The sequence below is a fragment of the Tenrec ecaudatus genome, chromosome 2 (assembly GCF_050624435.1).
Source record: "Tenrec ecaudatus isolate mTenEca1 chromosome 2, mTenEca1.hap1, whole genome shotgun sequence".
NCBI lineage: Eukaryota > Metazoa > Chordata > Mammalia > Afrosoricida > Tenrecidae > Tenrec > Tenrec ecaudatus.
This window is the reverse complement of record NC_134531.1, coordinates 193,928,082-193,953,457: the sequence shown is the minus strand read 5'-3', so window position 1 is coordinate 193,953,457 and position 25,376 is coordinate 193,928,082. Positions and strand designations below refer to the sequence as shown.

Genomic DNA, 25,376 nt, shown 5'->3' with positions numbered 1-25,376 from the left:
TGATTAAACCTATTTGTACTAACCTATTAAACCTATGTGCCGTGACTGTATGCCCAGTCCAGCCCGAACGCATCTGCAGCCCCGGTCTGGTGCCTGGTGGAAGAAAACCAAGTCAACTAACGCCTCCTGGACATCATTCTGCAACTGCACAGAGGAAATGGAAGTGATCACAACAGCTCAGCAATTTGTCTGCTATGTGCAGCACATGCTGTCTTACTCTCAGCTTTGCAGATGGTTTTGTGTAAGATGGGTTTTTACTTGGCCCGTGTGTGAAAGATTTTAACATCCACAGAATAAGGTACAAGGTACTGCATTTAATAAACTGGTCCTCCAAAGAGAGAGGGAGGGAAGCGGGGAGAGAGAGAGAAAGAAGTCTTGCCATCCTCACTTCTAGGGAGCATTCTGGCTCCATCTTCCAAGACAAATTTGTTCATCCTTCTGGTCAAACCCCTCTGCCATCAAGTCAGTTCCGACTGCTAGCTACATGAGAGAGCAGAGTAGAGCGGCCTCTTTGGGATTCTGAAGATTTTCAGCAACAGAAAGCCTCCTCTTCCTCCTGTAGAGCATCTTTTGGGTTCAAAGTACTGACCTTGCAGTTAGCAGGTCAACCTGCAACTCCTAAACCCCCAGGGCTCCCGAGCATGCTCTATTCAACATTCTCCTCCAACAAGGTAATTCAAGTGCATCAGTTCTTCTTTGGTACTCCTTATTCATTGTTCATATTTTATATGCATATCTCACATGCATAATCTGCCCCCCCAAACTTATCCCTGCACCCGGCTTTGCTAAGAAGTTTGTGTTTGCTTCCTTCCAGGCTGCTGGGGACCATATCCAGAAGCAAGTCTTGGAGTGGGAATGTGGACTTGCTGCCCTCCGATGCTGACATTGCAGCAGGGCTCTGGTTCACCACCAGGTTCCCTCTGTGCCTCCTCTGGCCTGCCACTCACTGGACACTGGATCCCAGGAGGTACTTGGCAGCAGGTTTTTCCATTTATTTGGAGAGAGGGTTTGCAGCCCAGCTACTGGAGTGCTGCAGCTTGTAAACCTGGCTCTTGTCCTTTACCCTGCAGGCCCTGAACTTTTCTTCACCTTAGATGGCCAGGCCCAGACCTCAGCAAGCGCTTAGGTTCAGTCTGCTGACATTTGAGCACTTCTCTCTTTGCTGTGCCCACAAATGTTCTGATCTTGTATTTGGAAGCAGCAGTGTCTTCTTGGTTGCCTCTTTTTACATGTCATCAATTATCACTATGTTTATGAGGACAGATGTTTATCATTCATGTGTGCACCGCAACACTGATCTACAACTCTGGTGTCCTCATCTTAAAAGAAAAACTGAAAACTCAGTCTAATCTACACCCAGTCCCTACCCAGGTATCTCTCCTCTTCCCTTTCCTCTGCAGTCAAGGAAGGGTTAAGGTGAGCTGCCTCTATTTTCTGGGTATCCTTTCTGATTCCCTGTTGCCTGGGCCATTTTGCTAACACTCAGCCCCTGACCCGGGGGTTGGCGGTGATCTGGAGATGCAGGATGGTGAGAAAAAACGACTTGGTTTTGTCCAAGTCTCAGTCCATGTCACAGAAGATATATGGGAGGGAATATTTCAAATGTAAAGATCGATGAGTTACGAAGAAAATTCATAATTAAATGCAACTTCCCAAGAAGGACACTAACCTTTGTTGTCCTGGTCCTTCAAAGGTATCATTCAGCTTTGCATTTGTGCCTCCTGACTCTCTGGTTGGGGTCTGACTAATTAGCGATGTGCTTACAGGGAACACAACTTTCTGATTTACGGGGAGGCTGCCATGCTAAATGTAAAGGGAATGACCTATGCAAACACAGGCAGCCTGTACTTCCTAATCCTGGCCTCATAAAACCACAACTACGTACTCGAAAAGAAGACGAGGAGATGTAAATAATGGGTATACGTTTGGTATGAGCTTCGCTCGGCTAGAATTTACAGATGTCATATGTAAACCATTCAGTTTTTATTTTGGGATTTAAATCAAGTCCTAAGAATGCATGCCTATGTTTTTGTTTTGTTTTGTTTTTTTGTGTGTCTCTTCTCTTGTCATTTTACTTATCTTCTTCCTTGAGGAGAGAAATAAAGGGCATGAGCAGTGAGTGCGTTTTTGTAGGTTGCATCTAATTCTTCCCGACGCCCCGGCTGAGCAACAGGACTGTCAGGATGCTTGAGACCTCAAAAGCGACACTCCTTCCACTGCTGGAACGCCCTTCTACGTAGCTGACTACATTTATCAACATGTGGGCAGAGTTGAGCTATGGGGCAGAATCTTATGCATAGGAGTAGAACATTCTTAGACCATGATCCTCTCAGGACACAGAATTCCAAGGAAAGGCTTTCCTCAGCCTGTCCCCTGGGTCAGAGTGGAGGTGGAGAGGTGAGACGCCATCTCTGTGAGCATTGTGGGAGAGTGAGGCGCATAAGGAAAGCCCTCCCTCTCTTGTCTAGCAGGCTGCTCCCCACGCCTCCCTTCCTTTCCTTTCACCTGGCTGGTCCTGTTTGCTTAGTTACCATGAGTTACCATAGTCCACTATGGGGCCTGCCCATGGTGGTTATCTGTAGCCCTACTGTACTTCCAAACTTAATCTCCTTCCCAGCAGCAACACGCCCCTCTCACGCATGGAGCACACCAGCCCAGATGCATTATTGAGGAATTAGTGTCCCGCTCATCCCTGTCCTTCACCAGACGCTTTCCCTTATTAACACAGCCGTGTGCCTGTGGACATTTGAGTTTGCAGCCTCTGCGTGGAACATTTCTTAGTTGTCTCCATGACTCCTCTTTGGCCTCTTCCTATCATAAGTAATGTGACGGGGGTCTCATACACTGAGTGCATGCACCTACCCGCTCATAACAAACACCACTAACTTACCTTCACTCCTGAGTGTCTGTGTGTCACCGTTCAAGTTTCTGGAAGCAGGTGTACACAGGAGTTGGGTAAGAGAGTTGAGGTTTTTTGTTGTTGTTTTGTTTTGTTAAGAGGGTATTTTTTGGACTAAACCCGATTTTGTTTGGACACAGAAGTTTCTTGGAATACCTCAGTGACCCTATGGAGAGCTCAGAGCTGAGATGATCCTGTGGGGTCCCAAACTGAGAGAAGTGAATCAAGTAGCCCCCAGAGAGGGCATGACCTCGGGCAGGGTGGCTTTCTTTAGCCATGCTCAGTTTCGGGAGAGTCATGCAATTGAGAGGTGTCCCAGTGGCTATGGGATAAAGATGTCTATGTTTTTTACTTGGTGTGAGTCCATAGAGCCTAGCCTTACTCATTGCCAGCACTTGGCATGCACTGATTACCTGAATCGAGGTATTAATGTGATTAACTGCACCCATAGAATTGCTTTTATTTTCTGTAAGATACACATTGGTTTCTCCTCCAGTCAAATGATGCCATTGGCTAATACAAATTCCCAAGTGAGAGACCCATAAAGACGGGTGCCAACCTAGCCTTGTCCCCCACCACAAGGACACCTTCCCAGGAGTTTCTTCAACGCCCCCATCACTTCCTTGTTCCTCAAGCTGTAGATGAGAGGATTAAGCATGGGGGTGATCATTGTGTAGAAGGCAGAGACCACCTTGTCCTGCTTGGAGGAGTGGTAGGCCTGGGGCCGCATGTAGGTGACCATGGCAGCCCCATAGAAGAGGGAAACCACCACCATGTGGGAGGAGCAGGTCGCAAAGGCCTTCTGCCGGCCTTCTGCAGAGCGCATGCGGAGCACCGCCACCAGGATGCGCAAGTAGGAGGCAGATATGACGGAGAAGGGCAGGAGCAACATGAGAACGCAGCAGACATAAATCATGGTCTCATAAAGGGAGGTGTCAGCGCAAGCCAGTTTAAGCACAGCGGGAACCTCGCAGAAGAAGTGGTCGATCTCCTGCGAGCCGCAGTAAGGGAAGCGGAGGGTGAAGACAGCCTGGATCAGCCCATCCAGCAGCCCAAAGAGCCAGGATCCTGCGACCATGAGCCAACAGACGCGGCGGCTCATAACGACCGAGTACCTCAGGGGGTTGCTGATGGCCACATAGCGGTCGTAGGCCATGAAGGCCAACAGGAAGCACTCATCTCCCAGGAGAGTGAGGAAGAAGAGGATCTGGAACCCACAAGCTGTGAAAGAAATGGAGCCGCCGCCCAGGAGGAAGTCCGCAGCCATGCGAGGCACTATGGTGGAGGCGAGCATGAGATCCATGAGCGACAGCCAGCTGAGGAAGAAGTACATGGGGCTGTGCAGGCGAGGGTCAGCGCTGATGAGGAGGATCATGAGCCCGTTGCCAGACAGGGCCACCAGAAACATGACCATGATGATGGAGAAGAGGAAGAGGTGCAGGGGGGAGTGGGTGAAGAGGCCCAGGAGGATGAAGTGGGAGATGAGGGTCTGGTTCCCTGTCCAGGCCATGGCCCCTGCAGAAAGATGCGAAAGGAAGGGTTTAGATCTGGAGAGAAGAATGCCTAAGTTGGGCACTGTCTGTTCAGCACATTACCATTCAACTTGATGCCTTTGGCTCATTAAGTGTTACTTGCTTGGAATAAAAAGGTTTGGCTTCTTTACGAGTTAAAAAAAAAAAGACCCTTACCAACGAGGCAGCTCATGTTCTCTTTCAATTTCAGAGACTTTCTAGACGTAGTTTAAAGGAGAATGTTGTTCTTCATTTCTAAAGTGGGCAACTGCTCTTGCTCGTGCTAAAAATATGCATCTGGGCTGTAGCCTCACAGTTCTAGGCCAGTCTCACTTTGGGATTTGCTTTTACTGGAAAAAATATGAAACCCATTCTGTGAACTGGACACCTTCTAAAATGCCTATTTCCTTTTTTAAAAATTGGAGTAGCCATGGTAACTTATAGGGTAATGGTAAACATTGAAGGTGATAATTAAGCCATTCTTAATAGTATAGAAATGAGGCTAGCTAGCATTTTTCCCCACACCCCAGGAACTGCAATGAACACCTTCTTGTATTCTTGCTCCTAATTCTTATAACCACCCTGAAATGTAGGGATGATCATTATGCCCATTTCACAAGTGATGAAACCAAGATGGGGGAAAGCTTGTTTGTATTTCTCTTTGTCAGCTATTTAAACTCAAAGTAGTTCCTTAGAGGTTTCATACAAGAAAAATTGGAGACAACATTATGGAATATCTAAGTAAATGAAGATCCAATTACATTATAAACTGATGTGTAGTCAATGGACTATTTATCACATTTTGAGGTATTGAGCAGCGTGTGTGTGTGTGCGTGTGTGTGTGTGTGTGTAAGGAGGGGGAATTCCTAAATGTTTCTACAGATTAGAAGGAAATATGCCAAGATATTTGGTTCCTTCAAGGTAGTGGTTATAAGGGTTATTTTTCTCCCAATTTCTTTGAACTTGACAAATTTTCTACAAGGAACATGGAAATATAGTTTATTTTTAATGCATTTACATTAGATACAGGATCAGAACAAAAATCATCATATAATACAAATAATTCATTAGTACAAATATAGAAAAACATTTATCTCATTCACAACTGCAACAAAAACTACAAATTCGCTAGGAGAGAATCCTAATGCAAAACAAATTATTAAGCATTCCAAAAAAAATACACAGAGGAAAAAAACTTTACTGAACGACATAAAAGAAAGTCTAAAGAAATGGAAAGATATGCAGATTCTTGGAGAGATAGACTCAAAACTGCAAGGATTCAGATTCTCCCCCAAATTAATCTATAAAATCCCTATGGCCCCAGTTAAAAATTTCAAAAGTACACTTCAAGCTTAAAAATGGAAATAGTGATAATTCCCTCAGAAGTCATGCAAAAGCAGCCAGGAAAATTGAAAATAGAAGCCCAAAGCCCATACTTGACAAAGTTAGGAAAAGTTGAAAGCCGACATTACAATTTACATGGAGGGTCCACCACACGCTGTTTAGAAAGAGCAAGAGTGATGAGGCTGATGGAAAGAGGACGCATGCAAGGACAGAGCACCAAAGCACCCTCACAAAGAAGGCCGCTCACTGGAAGCCAAAGCCCACCTTGTCATTTGCACCAGTAACAACTGTTGACCAGACTGGTACAAGGAGCTCATTGAACCCAATGTCATTCCAAGGAGCAAAGAAGATGAAATCTAATAAAGGGTCACATAGACAAGTCTTATTTGCAGAAATAATTCTATCTGTGTGATAGGGAATAAAGAGATCATTTGAGCCCTCTATTTTCCAATCTCAATAAGCTGAGGATACCTAATGATTATCCTCAATTGCCAGGGTTCTAAGAACCGTAATGTGTAAAGAACTTTGTTTCTGAGTTAAATGGACAAAGTATCGCTATTCCCTTCAAGATTCCCACTAAATAAATGATGTCCCGAATACAATGAGAACAAGAGGAAAGACAGCAAAGCTATGTTTGGAAGTTGAAAGCATAGCCAACTTGTAGACCTATGAAGACTGAGTTCTATGCTGCTAGGGGGGAAAGAGATAGACTGATGTCCACCACAAGCGTGGCCCAGGACTCAGGAATTGATGGCAGCAGGCACCAATGTGAATAGAGATAAGAATGAGATAAAATAGGGATTGCATAGAAATTGGAGGGGAAAAATTTACATGGCAAGAAACATTATTTGATATTGACGAAGAGTGGGAAGGGAAGAGGAGGGAAAGTCACTGGCTAGCGGGGAGATAAATGTTGTTTGGGTGAAGGGAAAGAGAAGTGGGCAAGAAACGATGGAAGTGGGCTAAGACGTTGGGGGGTTTGCAGGCTGTAAAGGCCACAGAGGCAAAGACTGTTGCAAACTCATTTCTGGAGCGGGGGGTCCACAGCACAGTGAACGGGTTTGGGAGGGAGAGCGGGAAGGTACCCAAGAAAAGATGCAGATTCAGAGGGTAGTTGCTAAAAATAGATCAATGAATGTGCCCACATACAGGAGAAAAAATTGTGAAAACTTCTCAGACATAACCAAACACCTTGAGGGAATGAATCACTAGGCCTGGGAGATCAGAACAATAGTTTCAGGGGACACCAAAGTCAATTGCCCAACGAAGTTCTCAATGACAACGTTCTGCATTCTAATTTGGTGAATAGCATCTGGGATCATAAAGGGCTCCCGAGCAGCCATCTGAGATTCAGCCGTTGATCTCTGTCCGTACAGAGGAAAGGATGATGGAAATCAAAGCACCCAACTCTAAAATATTCCTTGCCATTGAGTCGGTGCCAATTCATGCCCTGTAGGACGAGGTAGGACTGCCCCTGTGAATTTCCAAGATGATAACTTTTAAAAAAACAAACTGTTTTATTAGGAGCTAATCCATGCATCCTACCACTCCATAGTTCAATCATATAAGCTATGGTGTACAACCGCTGCGACATCAGTTTCAACACATTTCTTTCCAGTTTCCAGTATTATGGAGTAGAAAGTACCATCTTTCTTCCGAGTCATGGCTGGTGGGTTCAAATTGCTGCCCTTGTGGATTGAAGTCAAACTCATAACCACTAAACCACCAGGGCTCCACAATCAAAAGGTACATGAAAACTTTTAGTCCAATGAAGTATTGGACCATACAAACATCAGCCTCCGCAAACCTGAGACAAGAAGGACTAGATGATTTCTGGCTATCACTGCAAACTGCTCCAAAAAGAATCCTATTGGAAGGTCCTATATAAAGTGGGAGAAAAGTGTGGAGCAAAACTCAAAAATATAAAAGAGACCAGGCTTGCTGGTTGTGTAGAGACTGATGGAACGACCAAGACTATGTCTGTTAGTTACCCTTCAGGGTTGGGACTGAAGATCTCAAGGGCAGCATTTATCCAAGGGCAAAACATACAGGGTTAGGAAAGAAGAAGAGATGGGAACAGGATGCACAGAGAGGAAGTGGGGTCAGCGATGGTGCATTGAGAAGATTGCAATGAATGAGTTAAAACAAATGAGTATGATTTATTGGATGTAAAACTCATGATGAGCTCATAAACTACTTAATTCATAGTAAAAAGATTTCTTTTCAGAATAAAATTTTTCGTATAAAAAGAATTTTAAAAAACAGGAAAGCAAGGATGACTTGACAGTCTCCTGAGGAAATTTGTGGATGTGCAGATCCCTCCCCACTCTGCACACATGGACTCTGCCTCTCCTGAACTCTGACAAGAAATAGGAGACTAATTCTCCAGAGAGGAGAAGGCAAAGGGTTTAAAGGTCAGGGTCACCAGATTGATTTGAGGTAGAGATGCTGTGAACACAAAGGAATTGTGTGAGGACAGGGGAGCCCTCACACAGTCCCCAGGACCCAAATTTCTTCTGTTGAAGCAGGAAACTAAATAACACTACTCCCGCGTTCTCCAGAAAACCTGACCAGCTCTGAATGAAACGTCTAATGACACTGACACTGGAAGCTTAAAACAACACAACACAGTCATATCACTGAAAGTGAAACTTCTATTGACATGCCCGCCCACCTGCTCAGACACCCAATTGTTATTACCTTGGTAGTGCTGTGGGGTAGACATGGGTCTGCCAACTGCAAGGTCGGTGGTTCCAACCCACCAGCTGCTCTGTGTACAATCTCAGAAACCGTATATTGGGCCCCTATGAGTTGGAATCAACTGAATGGCAGTGAATGGCTTTAATTTGAGCTGACAACCAAAGTTCAGCAGATATCTGAAAAACATTTGCATCATAGGAAAGGAAAAAAATGGCAATATGGATTCAAAAAGAGACTAGGCAGGAAAAACTTTTAAAATTATTAACATTACCATGGAATTAGATAGGGGAACACAAAACCAACCTAACATGCTATTAAAAAGAAACATTCAGCGCAGAGTTCTTTAAAAAATAAAAATACCTTTGACTAAGCAAATTCTACTTAAAAAGAAATCATCTTACAGATACAGTCTAGTGTTGATTTGTTTATACAATAAAATCTGCTAATGTTGTATGTGTACAGTGGAAATCTGCCAAAGAAGAAAAACTCAATGTTTTCCACTGAAACTAGTGATATTAAAGTGGTAAAACGCCATTCTGCCAAAGGCGCCAATGTTGGGAGATTCAGAAAAACAATGTGGTCCCATTGAGTTCAAGGCTCTCACATGTCAATATTGTAGAAAAAAGACAAGCAATCTAAAGATCTATCAACAGGATTAAGGTAAATAAAAATGGAATTATTTGCAAATATGAAAGAATGAGTTCTTGCTTTTTGTGTGTTGATATAGAATCTTTTCCAAATTATATTATTCAGTGAAAAAGGCAAGGTGAAGAGTATATATAGACATCTGAACATATAGATATTTAATTGTGTATATCAAACAACTCACTGCCATTGAGTCAATTCTGATGCATAGTGACCCTATAGGACAGAGTAAAACTGCACCAGTGGGTTTCTAAGAATATAAATCAGTATGAAACAAGAAAGCCTAATCTTTCTGCAGTGTCCCTATAAGTATAAATCGATCGACCAGTGGCAATGAGTGAGAGGGAAAGAAAAAGGATCCCCAGTGGGACAGTTGTTCAAGCAGCACTATTGGTAGCTGCTTAGCTGCTGACGCATAAGGTTAATGGTTGAAACCCACCAGCAGTGTGTGATGTGGCAGTCTGCTTCCATACATATTGACAGCCTTGGAAAGCCTATGGAGTGGTTCTATTTTCAATGGCAAGTAGGTTATTCCTTTGATATATATAAAATTATCAGCAATCTGGTTTTGTCTCTCTAGAGAACCCTGTCTAACGCAGCTGCTAAATGCCAGGCAACTGTTTGAACCCATCCACCACTTCTCAGGAGAAAAAGATGCAGGTTTCTGCTCCCATAAAGATGCAAAGCTTCAGAAACCCACCAGGGCAGTTCCACTCTAGCCTATAGGATCGTTATACGCTGGAATAAACTTGCCGACAGTGAGTTTGCTGCTTGTGTTTTTAAAAAGAGGGTCCCTATAGATTTGTGTTGGTTTGTTTGTCCTTTTGTTATTTTTAGAAAAAGAAATTCTATTCAATAAATGAGGATAATTGCCTACCTGTTTTGAATTTTTTTTAATTAGACCCTGACCTCACACCATACATGAAAATAAATTCCTGGCAGATTAAAACATTACATTGAACAAATTACACACCATTCATAGAAGAAAATACAGGAGAATGTATTTGTGATCTTAAAGTAGAAATAACCTTATTAAAGACTACAAAACCAATTCATATTTAAGTATATAAAGAATACTCACAACTCATTATGACACAGGATAAACAAAATGAGCAGTAATTCTCAAAAATAAAAAAAAGAAAGAAAGAAAATCCAGTAAAATACTTCCATGGCCTTACCTCACAAAATAACTGGACGCATTCAACTGAAAATGATGATACCACACCACTGTTGACCACCATTAAAGTCCCTCCCAACTCCCAGGCATGCTACAGAACAGGGTAAAAATGCCATACAGGGTTTCCAGGACTGGAAATCTTTTTTCCTATGAAGTGATAAAGCCACCAAGCTTTTGGTTGGCAGCTGAGTGCTTAACCACTGTGCCACCAGGGCTACATTTTGCCCATTAACTTGAGATAAATAGTAGACTTCAGAAATAGCACGTGGGGGCAAGACTATGCGAAATCTCAAACTGCTAAAGGATACGGAGGCTAATGAGAGCAGCAGTTGACTCTGGATAAGCAGGTGGAATCGGAGATGATAATCAAATGTGAACTCTATTTGACCTGTAATGTTTGGGTATTTTATGAGAATGCCTACATGTGCATCTTGAATTTAGGTGAAAATTGTCCTGAGAAAGGAACTGATGTATCTGGGCAGTCTTTTCTCCTTTAGCTTACCTTGAAGCATAATATTTTAAACACATAAAACAAGTAACTATTATACTTATTTTAAATCAAAGTAATAAACCCATATTTTTATTAAAAAGTTAATATCTATTGGATAGTATGCTCAATGTTACCTCCGGGGTGCGGTCGGAATCCCTTTGTTGCCAATGCCGCGTGAACACACACAGCAGTCATAGCAGCTGGGAGCAAATACACAGACGTCTTGAGATTCTCGCATAGGGAATGGTGGCAACTACCCTCGTAGAGAGACAGGACAGAATGCAAATGAGACTCAGGAAAATGCCAGTGAGACTCAGGAAAATGCCAGTGAGACTCAGTAAATGCAAGTGAGACTCAGGAAAATGCAAGTCAGACCCAGGAAAATGCAAGTGAGACTCAGGAAAAAGAGACGGCGGGCAGGGATTAGAAAAGAAGGGAATGAGGAAACACATTAAGACCAAAGGAGGATAGGAGAAACAAAATGAACAATGGGAAATAGCAACACACAAAGACAAGATAAATAGAAATGAGGATGCGAAGAGAAAAAAGAGAGAATATTAAAGTATCAGAACTTTTCCCTCAGAAGGCAATGAGAAAAGAGACATAGGCAATAAAGAGCAGAGAAGGTAGACAATCTGAGAAAGGAAAGGCAGATGTTAAGCGACAAGGGTCAGGATAAAAGAAGAACAGAAAGAGAAAAGGTGGCTGAGTGACATGGGGAGGGGCATCACCTTAGCGAGCTCTGTGACTGCTGAGACCGAGCTGTGGAGCAGACTGCACTGTCTTCCATCCTCCCTGGGCCTCTCTGAGTCAGCCCTCACCCCTTCAGGGTTTTCTCAAAACTGTCCTCGGGGCCTCAGACCCCAGAGTCAGATGCTTCCAATCTAGACTGAGGCAGAGGTCATTCTCTGACCTTCCCACTTTCTTCCTCAACCATGGAAATATCTTGTGCTCAAAGAGTCTCTTGTCTTCCCGGTGATCAGGGGTTTATGCAGGTCACAAGGCCAAAGTTAGCAGATCCTACTGTGCCTGTCCAGCCAACCCAGCCTTTCTCCCCATCTTACTGAACTGAAGAGTTCTTTGGTAGTGTAAGTGGTTAATGCACTCAGCATCTAACTGAAATGTTAGTGGTTCAAATCCATGCAGAAGCACCTTGGAAGAAAGGTTTGTGCATCTACTTTGAAAAAATTGAAAACCCTACAGAGGACATATCTGCTCTGACAAATAAGGGTGACAAGGAATGAGGCAACTCAATGGCAGCTGTTTGTGGATTTGTTTGTTTTTATTGTGCCAGAGACCACCGGGGTACTGTCCAGATTCTGCCTGGAACATCTTTCTTTATCCTTCATTCATTGAGCACATATTTACCAAGGACCTACTATGCATTTGGCACTGTGCTGGGTGCTGGTAAAGAGCAAAAATGTCAAACACTGCTTCTGTCCCAGAAGCTAGCAATTTGGGGAACTTTTCACAGTGACACACCTTCCTGTCCTCCACGCCTTCAGTAAGTCGCTCCTCCTCTGGGAAGCTCTCCTGACACACTAGAGCCTCGGTGACCTCTTTCTTATAGTATCCAATGTCTAGAGTCAATAAGTTGGGGACTAATTAAGCATTGCCTCATTGACACACATCATATCAAAGGTTTTTAATATGAGAGAAGTATATGAACCCTAAAATTGTACCCAAATTTTATTTGTTTGCACAGTTCTTGAAAACAGTGTATATTTTTATTATAATTCTTTAAAAAGTAAGAATCAAAGTATCTTTCATTGTTGAATTAAAGCTATTCATCTAGTAGAATAATTTTAAAATTTTCAAAAACAGGTGTTTAATTCCCCATCCGTGTGGCATGTTTACTGAGCACAAGGACCTGGAATGCATGTCTCTCTGTGCACCACACATCATGACTTCACAGCTGGGTACATGTAGCACTCAGTAGAGCTGGCAGCCCAAAGGGTGCTTGGATGCAATCTCCCTGCCAGGGATAAAATTCTCATTTGTTTGGAAGAACTGTGAGAGAATTAGAGCAGGAAGTAAAGCTGAATCCTGAAGGATAATTAGAATTGCCAAGGCTGAACTGAAACCAATAAGATGTTCCAGACAGAAGGAAGAGTCAGAGACCAATTCCAAGAGAAGGTACAATATTGATAACAGAGGCAAATTGGGCCAGACAGTCAAGCTGAAGGACCACACAGGAAGCAGAGATGGGAGACTAGTCCTGAAGACCACATAGCGATTGTTCAGAACTAGGGTTTGGCTGATTATTAGCCAAGTCCCCCCAGAGACTTTCATCTCATCTGTTTAACATGGACAAGAATGATCAGCTCCTAGGGTGGCTAACTGGCTTTGTATTCAAAAGCACAAAGACGTTTGTCCGGTTCACACAGAAAAGACTCCACAAACAGCCACTGTTGTTGACTGTTGGGCAAAAGAGTGGTTTTAAACCCTTTTACTAAGTAGCAGAGACTGTGGGAGACCCGTGGAAGGAGAAACTGCTAGGAAGCAACTGTGGTGGCCCAAGAAGGATTGGCCATCACCCCAGCTGTGTGACCTTGGGTAGGTTACTTAACCATTCAGAATTTCAGTTTTGTCATCTATGCAGTTTAGATAATATCTAAATTAGAAATATTTCCTCAAATATTGTGAGGATAAAATAGGATAATGTATGAAGAAACCCCATTATAGTGTCTAGCACATAGTAAGTAAATGGTGGCAGTTAGTATGTCTACAGCCTCCATCACTTACGATATGAATTAAGGTGATGACAGGAGAAATCTGAAGTAGGAAAGTTGTTTAAATTTTTTTTAAGGTACACCACAAAGGAGATCAAAATTTCAAACTGGAAGGAAACTAAGGTCCTGTTTATTCTCGTATCAGATGTAGCAATTGGTTTCTCAATAAATATTTTTTAAATGGATTAATCAGAAGAACTGACCATGGAAGTCCCCTGCTATCCATTGAGATGCAAATATATCCTTCAGTACCATCTGGATGCAGTAGGGCAGAAGGCCTGCCTGCACCCCTCAAATCAGACCCTGTCGGGGTCCTGGGTTGCACGTAGGAGCTCTGCAGAGTCACACATGGACGTGTTGGTGGTGAAACCTATAGCAGAAACAACAGGAAATCTGATCCAAACAGAGCTTTCTCTCAGAAAGGAAACTGCAGGTTGGCTGATAAGGAAGCAGAGATATGGAAGCATGGTTTTCAAAGAAGAAAGGGTATAAGAGATCATATATAAACTGGAGAAAAATCACTTAGGGACAGAGATTTCTTTTTACTCTTGTTTATTACTATTTCTAGCATGTTTCTAACTTGTAAGATTTAGAAATCTAAAGTGTATGTGGGGTGGGAAGAAGTGGATTTTACTACTGTCTTTCAGACAAAAGCTAACAACCCAAGGTCACCACGGACAAATAGCCCTTCCAGTACCCCAAAGAGGATGCCACATAGCAACTTCAGGGGATCCAGTCATTGTATCCTCCCTAGACTGGGACAAAACTGACTAGTGCCCATTTTTTTCCTAACACCTCTGAGTGGTCACTTTCTCTATCTGGGTCTTAATCTCCCCAACTATAAAATGAAGGAATTGGATGAGACAACCCCTCAGCTCTTCTCTATTTCTACCCACAGAATAAACGAGTGAGAACTCAATATTTTAGCAGCCAAGTGTAACCACCCCTGAGTGTTCTACCTCAAGAGACATAGATACAAGGAAATGGGCAGAGATGATTGTGGGGTTGCATCAAGAACAAAACTTTGTAAGCATTATTATAACAAAGAGGGGGGTAGAAGCTGTGGAGAAGAAGAGACTTACCTTAAATTACATGAGCAATCCAGACAGGGATGGCGAACCAGGAGGGCAGCATCCTAATTATGTCCTTGTGAACAAACTTCACTATTGCTCAGGGGCAGATGTTCTGATCAACAAGTAAGGTCTTTCTCAGTGCAGGGAAACTGACATGCCTCCATCTCCTTGAAGAAAATGGGCCTCTAGGACAGGGACATTGGGAAAATCAGAGAACAGAAATTTTCAGGAGAAAATTTGTTGTTGGGATTATACTAAAATTTCCTTTCTTCTTGTGAAGACAGTAGTTGATTGACATGCTCTGAGCCCAGCCTACCCAGAGGCAATCCATTCCCAGGGCCCTCCACTAGAGCTGTGGAAAGGTTTTGCAGATATACATTAAAGTTAGTTAATGGGAATGGGTTAGGAAAAGGGTTCTGAAAAATGGAACACAGAAAATACCTAGAAGGGAGAAACCCATCCTGAAATTTTGGCAGGATCTTTTTATTGTGAATTAGATGGGTTTTTACATTTCAGATTATCTTTTCTTTATTATTTAACAACGTAAAGAAGTTATCAAATCTCCCAATAGTTTGTGGCAGAATCCGTAAGTGTTAAGAGAAGGCCTTCCAGAAACTATAATTCTACCAAAGAGAGAAAATACTCTTCTCATACAAAAGGGAAGCAGGGTGGGTGTAGGATGCACAAAGAGGGAGCCAGAGCATAGCCTCTCACCTGTACAAGAGGCCCCTCACTGAACCAGATACTGCTGGGAGATTTTATTTTCAACTACCTCTCACTTCCACCCACCCTTTTCGGCCCCCACCGCTGTTGTGACTAAGCAAAGTTGCTTCCGTTTTCACAAATCCTCAGAGGCCCCCTCCTCTGCCACACCTCTGTCCCTCGTCTCTAGAAATTAAACCTCCAGAGGGAAGGGAGCTTCATGCAAAGTTCTCTGATCATCTCAGTTGCGCTAACAAACAAATTCTTCCCTCTGGGAAGGAAGAGGGGGAACCTGGGGAATGAGGGGTTCTGTGGGCCAATCTGAAAAGAATGGGCTCTTCCTTAATTACAATAGAGAATGGAAAACATTGGCTTTTGTTCTGTGGTGTCTACCTTAGGAATAGCCACTCTTTGATTTATGAAGATAAGTTAACAGGACATCTTTCAGAATCTTCCAGGACTTCATACCTCACCATGATTTCACTCTTACCTATTACCAAGACTGAATGAAGAGACTCCAATATAAGTTTATTTTGGCCTTTTCTACCTGAGAGTTTAATGGCAATGGAATCTAATTTAGCCCCTAAACACAGTCTACTATGACCAAGAGGTCATTATGTCCCTGGAACTGGCACTAACCAAATCCTGTCTATGATCGGTCATTTACCACTCAGATGGGTCTTTAAGAAATTTCAAAACAATGAAGGTAGCATAGCACAGACACAGCAATATAGAAAGGGCTGTATGGGAATCTCAGCCAGGCTGCACTTTAGTCAAGGGACTTTATAACTTTGAGCCCCAGTTTCTTGACCTATAATCAATTATCTACTCACTGTAAATTCTAAGAATTATAGTTATTATTAAGGTTCCTACTCATAGCAACCTTATGTACAACAGAACAAAACATGCCTAGTCATGCATCACCCTCACAACTGTTACGATTTAACTCATTGTTACAGCCACTGGGTCAGTCTATCTCATCAGATAGCTCCCTGTTTATCCCAGACCCTCTAATTTAGTAAGCATGATATCCTTTTCCAGAGACTGGTCTTTCCTGATAGCATGCCCCAAAATACGTGAGACAAAGTCTGACCATCCCTGCTTCTATGAAACATTCTGGGATACTTCTTCCAAGATAGATTTGTTTGCTCTTCCAGCAGTCCACAGCACTTTAAGAGTCTGTGCAAATTGTTGTTGCTCTTCTTTGGTACCATTGAGTCAGCTCTGACCCACAGGGAACCTAGAACTACAGAATGAAGCACTGCCCGGTCCTGTGCCAACCTCACCATTGTTCCTATGACCGAGCCCACTCATGCAGCCACTGTGTCCATTCATCCCGTCAAGGGCCTTCCTCTTTCTCGCTGCCCTTTCACCTTACCAAACATGATGTCCTTCTCCAGGGACTGCTCTCTCCTGAGAAAATGTCATAGTATGTAAAACAAAGTCTTGTCATCTTGCCTCGAAGGTAAACTCTGGGTGAAAAGAAGAAGCCATCCTCAGAGGTCCATTTATCTTGGTTGCCGTCCAATCAAGTTGCAGCCTGATTGATAGGTTAACCTAGGCCCAAATGTTCCTATGGGAGCCATGTTGACCCAAAAAAACCATCAGAGACCACCCCTTTGCTCTTATACCTTCAAGTTGACATGAGATTATGTAACTACCACATGCTAGTTTACTGTGTCAGAGGTCTGTGTGCCCTTTCATTTTGATGAACTTTTCCGCTCTTTTTTTTCTAGTTCACCGTGTTTGTTTGTTTTTTCTAGTTTACCTTGTTAATTAGTATTTTCTTCCCAAGTTTAAGACGTCTATTCTGTCTTGTGAACTACTTGACTTCCTCTCCATTAAAATGGTTTGTATCTACTATAGTCTCTCAATTACTTTATAATTGTCTTATATGTGGAATAATATCTATGACTCCCTGTTTTACTTTGTGTACTCCTTTAAATGGATTGATTTCTAGATGGTAGTGTCTTGTACATTAATCTCAGGTTGATTATTGCTGCTGTTTTTGATTCTCTGTCCAGATAAATCCCCTTAGTAATTTTTGTAAATTTGATGAACTTCTTTTATTTCTCCTTATCTGGAAATGTCCTGCTAACCTCCTCATGTTTGAGGGATACTTTTGCAGTGTATGAGATTCATGGTTGGCACTTTAAAAAAATCATTTTATTAGGGACTCATACAACTCTTATCACAATCCATACATACATCAATTGTGTAAAGGACATTTGTACATTCACTGCCCTCATCATTCTCAAAACATTTCCTCTCCCACCTAAGCCCCTGGCATCAGCTCCTCATTTTCCCCTCCCTCCCCACTAACCCCTCCCTAATAAACCTTTGATAATTTATAAATTATTATTTTGTGATATCTTGCCCTGTCCGATGTCTCTCTTCACCCACTTTTCTGTTGTCCATCCCCCAGGGAGGAAGTCACATGTAGATCCTTGTAATCAGTTACCCTTTTACAACCCACCCTCCCTCTGCCCTCGCAGTATCGCAACTCATACCACTGGTCCTGAAGGGATCATCTGCCTTGGATTCCCTGTGTTTCCAGTTCCTATCTGTACTAGTGTACATTCTCTGGTCTAGCCAGATTTGTAAAGTAGAATTGGGATCATGATAGTGGGGGAGGAGGAAGCATTTAGGAAGTAGAGGAAAGTTGTATGTTTCATCATTGCTACATCACACCCTGACTGGCTCTCCTCCTCCCCGAGACCCTTATGTAAGGGGATGTCCAGTGGCCTACAAATGGGCTCTGGGTCCCCACTCTGCACTCCCCCCTCATTCACTATGATATGATTTTTTTATTCTGATGATGCCTGATACCTGATCCCTTTGACACCTCGTGATCACACAGGGTGGTGTGTTTCTTCCATGTGGGCTTTGTTGCTTCTGAGCTAGATGACCATTTGTTTACCTTCAAGCCTTTAAGACCCCAGACGCTATATCTTTTGATAACCAGCACCATCAGCTTTCTTCACCACATTCGCTTATGACCCCATTTGTCTTCAGGTGAAAACGCAATGATATTATTTTTATTCTTTGATACCTGATAACTGATCCCTTCAGCACCTCATGATCACACAGGCTGGTGTGCCTCTTCCATGTGGGCTTTGTTGCTTCTTAGCAAGATGGCCACTTGTTTACCGTCAAGCCTTTAAGACGCCAGATGCTATAGCTTTTGATAGCCAGGCACCATCAGCTTTCTTCACCACATTTGCTTATGCACCCGCTTTGTCTTCAGCGGTTGTGTTGGGAAGGTGAGCATCATAGAATGCAAAATTTAATGCAAAATTTAGTACTTGAGTGGAGGCCCAATGTCCTTCTGCTACCTTAATACTAAAGCTATAAATATATTCACATAGATTTATTTCCCTATCCTCATATATAAATATTTTGCATATGTACATGCCTTTATTTAGACCTCTATAAATGCCCTTTGCCTCCCAGCTCTTTCTTTTGCTTCCCTTGACTTTCCTCTGTCCCATTATCATGCTCAGTCTTCATTTGGGTTTCAGTAATTCCTCTTGGTTATATTACCCTTGATTCCGCCCTACCAGGCCTCTTACACCCTCCTCACCACCAATTTGGATCACTTGTTATTTCCTTGTCCCTAGGTTTATTAACACCAATACCTTTCCCCCCACCTCTCTCTCTCCCATGTCCCCCTGGAACTGTCAGTCCTGTTGTTTTCTCCTCCAGATTTTTCATCCAGCCTATCTTATTTAGACAGACCTGCAGAGATAATAACATCCACAAAAATAAGACAGAGCAAAACCAAACTAGAATATACAACAAAACAATGACAAAAAACACACAACACAACAAGAAAAGCTTGTAGTTAGTTCAAGGACTGTTTATTGGCCTTTAGGAGTGTTTTCCAGTCCAGTCTGTTGGGGCACCACGCCCTGGCCCCAATGTCCATCTTCAGGATTCCCTAGGGACCTTGTCGCTCTATTCCCTTGATGTTCTGTTGCACCCCCTTAGTGTTTTGCCTCAGTGTGGCCGGATCAGATGGGCGCAATTCCCATACTCTGTCTCCGGTGTTGTCCCCTGTAGGGCCATGGGTCAGTGAAGGACGTCATGTCCCATAGTGGGGTCGACCATGTGGTCCTCTCTGTGGACTGGCTGGTCTAATCGGGAACACTGTCCTCAAGGCCTGGTGGGCCAGGGTGTGCTCCACTCTCTCCTCCTCCTCCTTCATCTGCTCCAATCAGATATGTCCCTCTCCCGGACCTGCAAATTCAATACCATCCTTTGAAATACATTCTTCTGGGGTGGGGGGGCAGGTGTCCACATAGTAGTTGGGATTGGGGCTGGCCCCTCAGACCTCTCTACTGGTTCCCTACTCCACGATTGGCATTCTTTTTGTTTCAGAGTTTTACATATGCCATTCCATTGCCTCTAGACTACACAGTTTGTGTTGAAAAATCCGAGCTTATTTTTTTAAATCATTTTATTGGGGGCTCGGACAACTCTTATCACAATCCATACATACATCCATATTGTTATGGGCATTTGTATATTTGTTGCCATCATCATTCTCAAAACATTGCCTTTCTACTTGAGCTCTTATTAAAAGCTCCTCATTGTTCCCCTCCCTCTCGGCCCCCATCTCTCATGAACCCTTGATAATTTATAAATTATTATTATTTTTCATGTCTTACACTGTCAACGTCTCCCTTCACCCACTTTTCTGTTTTTTAACCCACAGGAAGGGGGTTATATGTAGATCCTTGTAATAGGTTTCCCCTTTCTACCCCACCTTCCCTCCACCCTCCCAGTATCGCCACTCTCACCACTGGTCCTGAGGGGTTCATCTGTCCTGGATACCTTGTTTTTCCAATTCTTATCTGTACCAATGTATATCCTCTAGACTAGCCAGATTTGTAAGGTAGAATTGGGATCATGATAGTGGGAGGGAGGAAGCATTAAAGAACTAGAGGAAAGTTGTATGTTTCATCATTGTGACACTACACCTTGGCTGGCTTGTGTCCTTCCCAAGACCCTTCTGTAAGGGGATGTCCAGCTGCCTACAGATGAGCTTTAGGTTTCCACTCCACCCTCCCCTTCATTCACAATGATATCACTCTTTTGTTCTTTGATGTCTGATACCTGATCCCATCGACACCTCATAATCACACAGGCTGGTGCCCTTCTTCAATGTGGGCTTTGTTGTTTCTCAGCTAGATGGCCACTTGTTTTATCCTTAAGCCTTTAAGACCCAAGATGTTATATCTTTGGATAGCCGGGCACCATCAGCTTTCTTCACCACATTTGCTTATGCACCCACTTTGTCTTCAGGGATCATGTCGGGAATGTGAGCATCATGGAAATTCTATTATCTTAGCATTAACCTCTGGACTTCTATTTGAAGTATTTTGTCTTCTAATATTTCATTTATTTTATCAGATTTATCTTGTAATGCTTTTCTGAGTTATTTTATAATCTCATTCTGTATCCGCTCTAAGTACCTGAACAGTATCTAGCAGGGTGGTGAGGTCAGTCAACAGACAAAATAGAACATTCACTAGTCTCAACAGTGAAGGAGAGTTCATTCTAGAGATCCATTTTTTAATATCCCTGAAGATTCTGGCTCAGGAAGCTGTCCATCATTTGATAGCCTTTTGCATGGAGAGATCTATCCAATGTCAAAATTGCCTAGAACACAGAGCTACCATGATAATCACCAGAAAATGTCAGACTATGACAACCCTATATTTGATAAATCTGAAAAAAGAGGAACATATCTGATAAGGTATATGTCATATCACCATCAAGACTATAATTATAGTTGTAAAAGTTTTTCAAGAGCTAAAAAGTCCCAGGAGAGCAGATTTTTAGTTCTAATGACAATTATTGACGCACTGGTAGTGGAAGCAGTATTTTTACTCCAGAGGATAATGACAGTTGAATAAGAAGATGAAGTGACATAGATAATCCTACTTTGGCTTTGATAGGCACCACCCCACTCACCAGCTCACCTCATGTGCCAACCAAGTGGAGACTGGGAAAACTGTTTAACCAGGGAGTCTTTGCCAAAGTCGAACTCTATTATGATGTTGACACAGGGGGAGAGTTGTCTGTTACACAAGTTGAACTGGACTGAGATATCCCTGAAACTAATACAAAAGTGAATGTACTTGAGTGTGAAATTCAATTGTTGAAAAACCTGCCGCATGAATAAATTGTTCGGAATTATGGCTGTTTGAGAGTCTCCAAGAAAAAAAAATCTTTACATATTTATAAAATGTGTCAGGGGGTCAACTAAGGACCAACTAAAAGCATACATAGCTCTTACTTAGAGTGTGACTGAGAGATACACCTGCCGGAATTTAGAGAATGTCCATCGTTTTCCCAATATCATGATTGTTCGTGGAAATATCAGAGGTGAAAATATTATGTGAGACTCCATAGACAATGCCAAATGACTTCAGAAAGTCTGTCTATCGGGCAGGAATGAAGTTTGTCACAGGCACACCATAGTGGAGGAGTTCTGAAGTAATTAGTGGAGAAAGTTGTGGCAGGAAAGCAAGGATCTGACACTTTATGACAAAGAATTTCCAATGTTTATATTCCTCATAAGACAAAGAAAATTTATATTTAACATCAGGAAGAGTGTAGGTTGTGCTGTGGCAGAAATGCTAACTTAAAAGCTTCCTTGGGTTGAATTGGAAGCAATAGTTTTCATCTTTAAAGCTGTTACCCAGCCAACAAACACAAAACTGCCACCCCATGCCTCGAGTTTGTTATTTCCTCAGATGAATGTTTGTGGAGGCCAAATTGAGACCCTCAGCGGATGAACTCTTGAGACTCATGTACACACACACACACACACACACACACACAAACTGTAGTAGAGTGAACTTTCTTAATATGGCTCCTCTACTGAAGTATTTGTAACTCCCACCAAAGGATTGGATGGGACTATGCAAATAGAGCATGTGTAACACTAATCGAGGGGGTCAACTTTTGTTACCAAAGATGAGTCATCTTTGAAGAAGTAGAGAAGATAGAAAACCCAGGCTCTTGGAAGAGCCCATTCCAGAGCTCTCTCTGAAGTGGCGGAGCTCACGGAAACCAGATGCATCAGAGATTTTGGCATGGCTACTCAGAGAAGCAGTAACGAGACTAGGGGGTAACTTCTCATCTCACCTGAAACAATGGAACTGTGGGACAGAAGAACACGTGGACTGCCTTCCTGGCTCATGGAGGCAAATGCCAGGGGACTTCATAGCTGAGAGGCTGAGAACTAAACCAAAAGTCTTGGCTGCTGGCTCAGGAGACCCATGACTGTATCCAGACTGTTTGTGATCTTGCCTTGTGGTAACCTATTCATTTCCCTAATAAACCCCCTTAATTGTGAGTATTGTCTATGAGTTCTATATGATCATTGCAATGAATTACCAAACGCAGCATAGATGTAGAGTGGCATGGGACGAATGGTTGGTGTCAGAACAGGTAAAGAAGGTTTGAGTGTGAAGCCATAACTGATCCCTAACTCATGGCAATGGGGAAGCCACTGGAGGTTAGTTATGTCCACCTCCATTGCTGGCTTTTGCACAAACAGCCAACACATGCTCATGAGGTCATATTTGATCTTTTCAGTACCTTCTTCCGCTTCCCATTCTGTTTCCTTTGCCCTGAACTAGCACCTCATATGGAAGGTCTTATTATCAATCACACCTCAATTTCAGAAAGATCTTAATCCTTAATGATGCTGCCTCTGGTTTCTTGCTATACTTTTCCATTTTCTTTTACTGTTAACTGTGGAATTACTGATACATCTCCCAGAGACTATACAGGAAAAACTCCTCTCTATTCTTAGTGTTAGTGCCAAACGTATTTCCCCTTGGTGATCAGTATCAATCACCTTACCCTACTCTACTTCAGTAGACTTTTTTTTAGTCTTATTAGGCCTTTAGTCAGTGACATGAAAACCCCAAAATGACAAGATGAAGTTTAAACTTCTAATTTAGTGAGGTTATTTTTTAATGAATATTGGAGAAATGGCTCATATGAAAGGGATTTAATAAACTCATGGGAAAATTCCATTATGTTAAAAGGTTTTTAAAAATCTTTTAATTACATTTTTCCATGAATTTTTTGAAGCTCCCTTGTATTGATCACTAATCCAAAACACAACGCACACTGTAAGGTAAACCTGCAATATCTAGTCGAGTCGCACAAATAATGACTCTATTGGACAGAGTAGAACTGGCCCATGAGGTTCCCATGGCTGTAATCTTTATGGAAACAGACTGCCACATCATTCTGGCATGTAGCAGCTGGTGGTTTAAACCACCCACTTCTCATTAGCAGCAACACACTTAACCCCCAAGGCTCTTGTCTTGTATTTTGGCCTGCTATATCAGAAATATCACGAGTATATGGTATTAAGAAGCACACAGTTATTCTCACAGCCTGAGAGACTAAAGGTCCAAATTCAGAGAGCCATGTATTGAAGAAGGCGTCTCTCTGAGTCTGCACTGGGGACGATTCCATGTCTTCATTGAGAATCTGTTAGCAGACATCCTTAGAGATCACAGTCTGGACAGCAATCTTCCCCTAGATGTCAGAGCTTCACAGTGCAGGGACCCCAGGGCCAAAGAACATACTCCCTCCCAGCAATTCTTTCTTGGAGGAAGTCAAATACTCTCTCTCTCCTCAATTATCTTTCATTTGAACTCTTCTAAGCTAAAAGGTGTTATAGGCCACCAAAGTCATTGCCAATGCATTGATTCCAATTCATAGAGAACCTATATAGTGTTCTTGAATTTCAGTTTGTCATACTGTGGCAGATCACATGCTGCTGTATTGCTGAAAGCTATGTCACCAGTATTTTAAATATAATCATGGTCACCCAAAGTGAGCAGGTTTCAGGAGAGCTTACAGGCTAAGAACAGACATGAAGAAGAAATAGGATGCCCGCCTCTGAAGGCTTATGTTGTTATCATGGGGCCTTCAAATCATTTCCAACCAATAGAGACCCTATGCACAACATACTGAAATAATGCATGGTCCTGCCGCATCCTCTCAATGGTTCTTATGCGTGAGTCCACTGTCACTATCACTGTGTCCATCCATCCCTTCTTCTTTTCTGAAGTCCCTCTACTTTACGAAGCATAATACCCTCTCCATGGACTAGTCTCTTCTGATAATATGCCCAGAGTACGTAAGATGAAGTCCCACCACCTTCGCTTCTAAGGAGCACTCTGGTCATACTTTTTCCAAGACAGATTTGTTTGTCCTTTCGCAGTCCATGGCACTTTCTTTGCCTGCTTATTCTTTGCCAGCACCACAATTCAAATGGTGCTCTCAATATTCTTTGTCAGCATCATAATTCAACCCCATTGATTCTTCTTCAGCCTGCCTTATTCAATGTCTAACTTTAATACGGCTATGAGGTGATGAAATACTTAGCTTGGGTTGGCATATTTTAGTCTTGAAAGTAACCTCCCTGCTTGCTTTTCAACACTCTAAAGGGTCTTGTGCATTCATTCTAGCCCCAATCTAAGAACAATTAGTTTGGGGTATTTTAACAATTAGTTCTTAAGACATGTCCCTCCTTGATGCTTGTCTTCATGAAGAGATCACTGAAGATAGGGGTGCAATAGTAAAGCGTAGTGAAGAAACTATATGGCATCCGCCTAACAGAATGGATAACTTCTGGGTCTTAAAGCTTGTATTCAAACAAGCAACCATCTAATGAAGTGTCACAAGAAGCACACCTGCCTGTGTGGTTCAAGGGTTGTAAATAACATGATCCAAACCCAAAGAAAGGAAAGGCATCAGAGCTTAAATGGTGAACACTTGGTTGGCAGAATGTTTGGGGTGAGAGTGGGTGCCCAAAATCTTTCTGCAGAATCCACACATGGATTAAGTCTCCGGTAAATCCCTCTGATTATAGTGGAGGGATGGGGATCGCCTTGTTATGAGACAAATAGCATTGTAAAGTTGATTATAACAGATATAGTTCTGTTAAAATGTAATGCCTAATCATTTGATGTTCATTTGGGCCCATTTTCAAGTTGCTTCCATTTAAAAAAAAAAGTGAAGGGGAACTGTATGTGGATTAAGCCTCTGGTGAGTCTGCTCTG

The 25,376-nt window shown here is 42.5% G+C and overlaps 1 protein-coding gene and 1 pseudogene across 1 annotated transcript; one reads left to right on the top strand and one right to left on the bottom strand.

Moving 5' to 3' along the window:
• Positions 1-3,458: 3,458 nt before the first annotated feature.
• LOC142441166 (olfactory receptor 2V1-like) lies at positions 3,459-4,409 on the bottom strand. The gene has a single exon (XM_075543229.1). It carries the CDS (start codon positions 4,407-4,409, stop codon positions 3,459-3,461), a length of 951 nt encoding a protein of 316 aa, XP_075399344.1.
• Positions 4,410-10,635: 6,226 nt separating this feature from the next.
• On the top strand, positions 10,636-22,179 carry LOC142440254 (mitogen-activated protein kinase kinase kinase 2-like; annotated as a pseudogene).
• Positions 22,180-25,376: the final 3,197 nt, after the last annotated feature.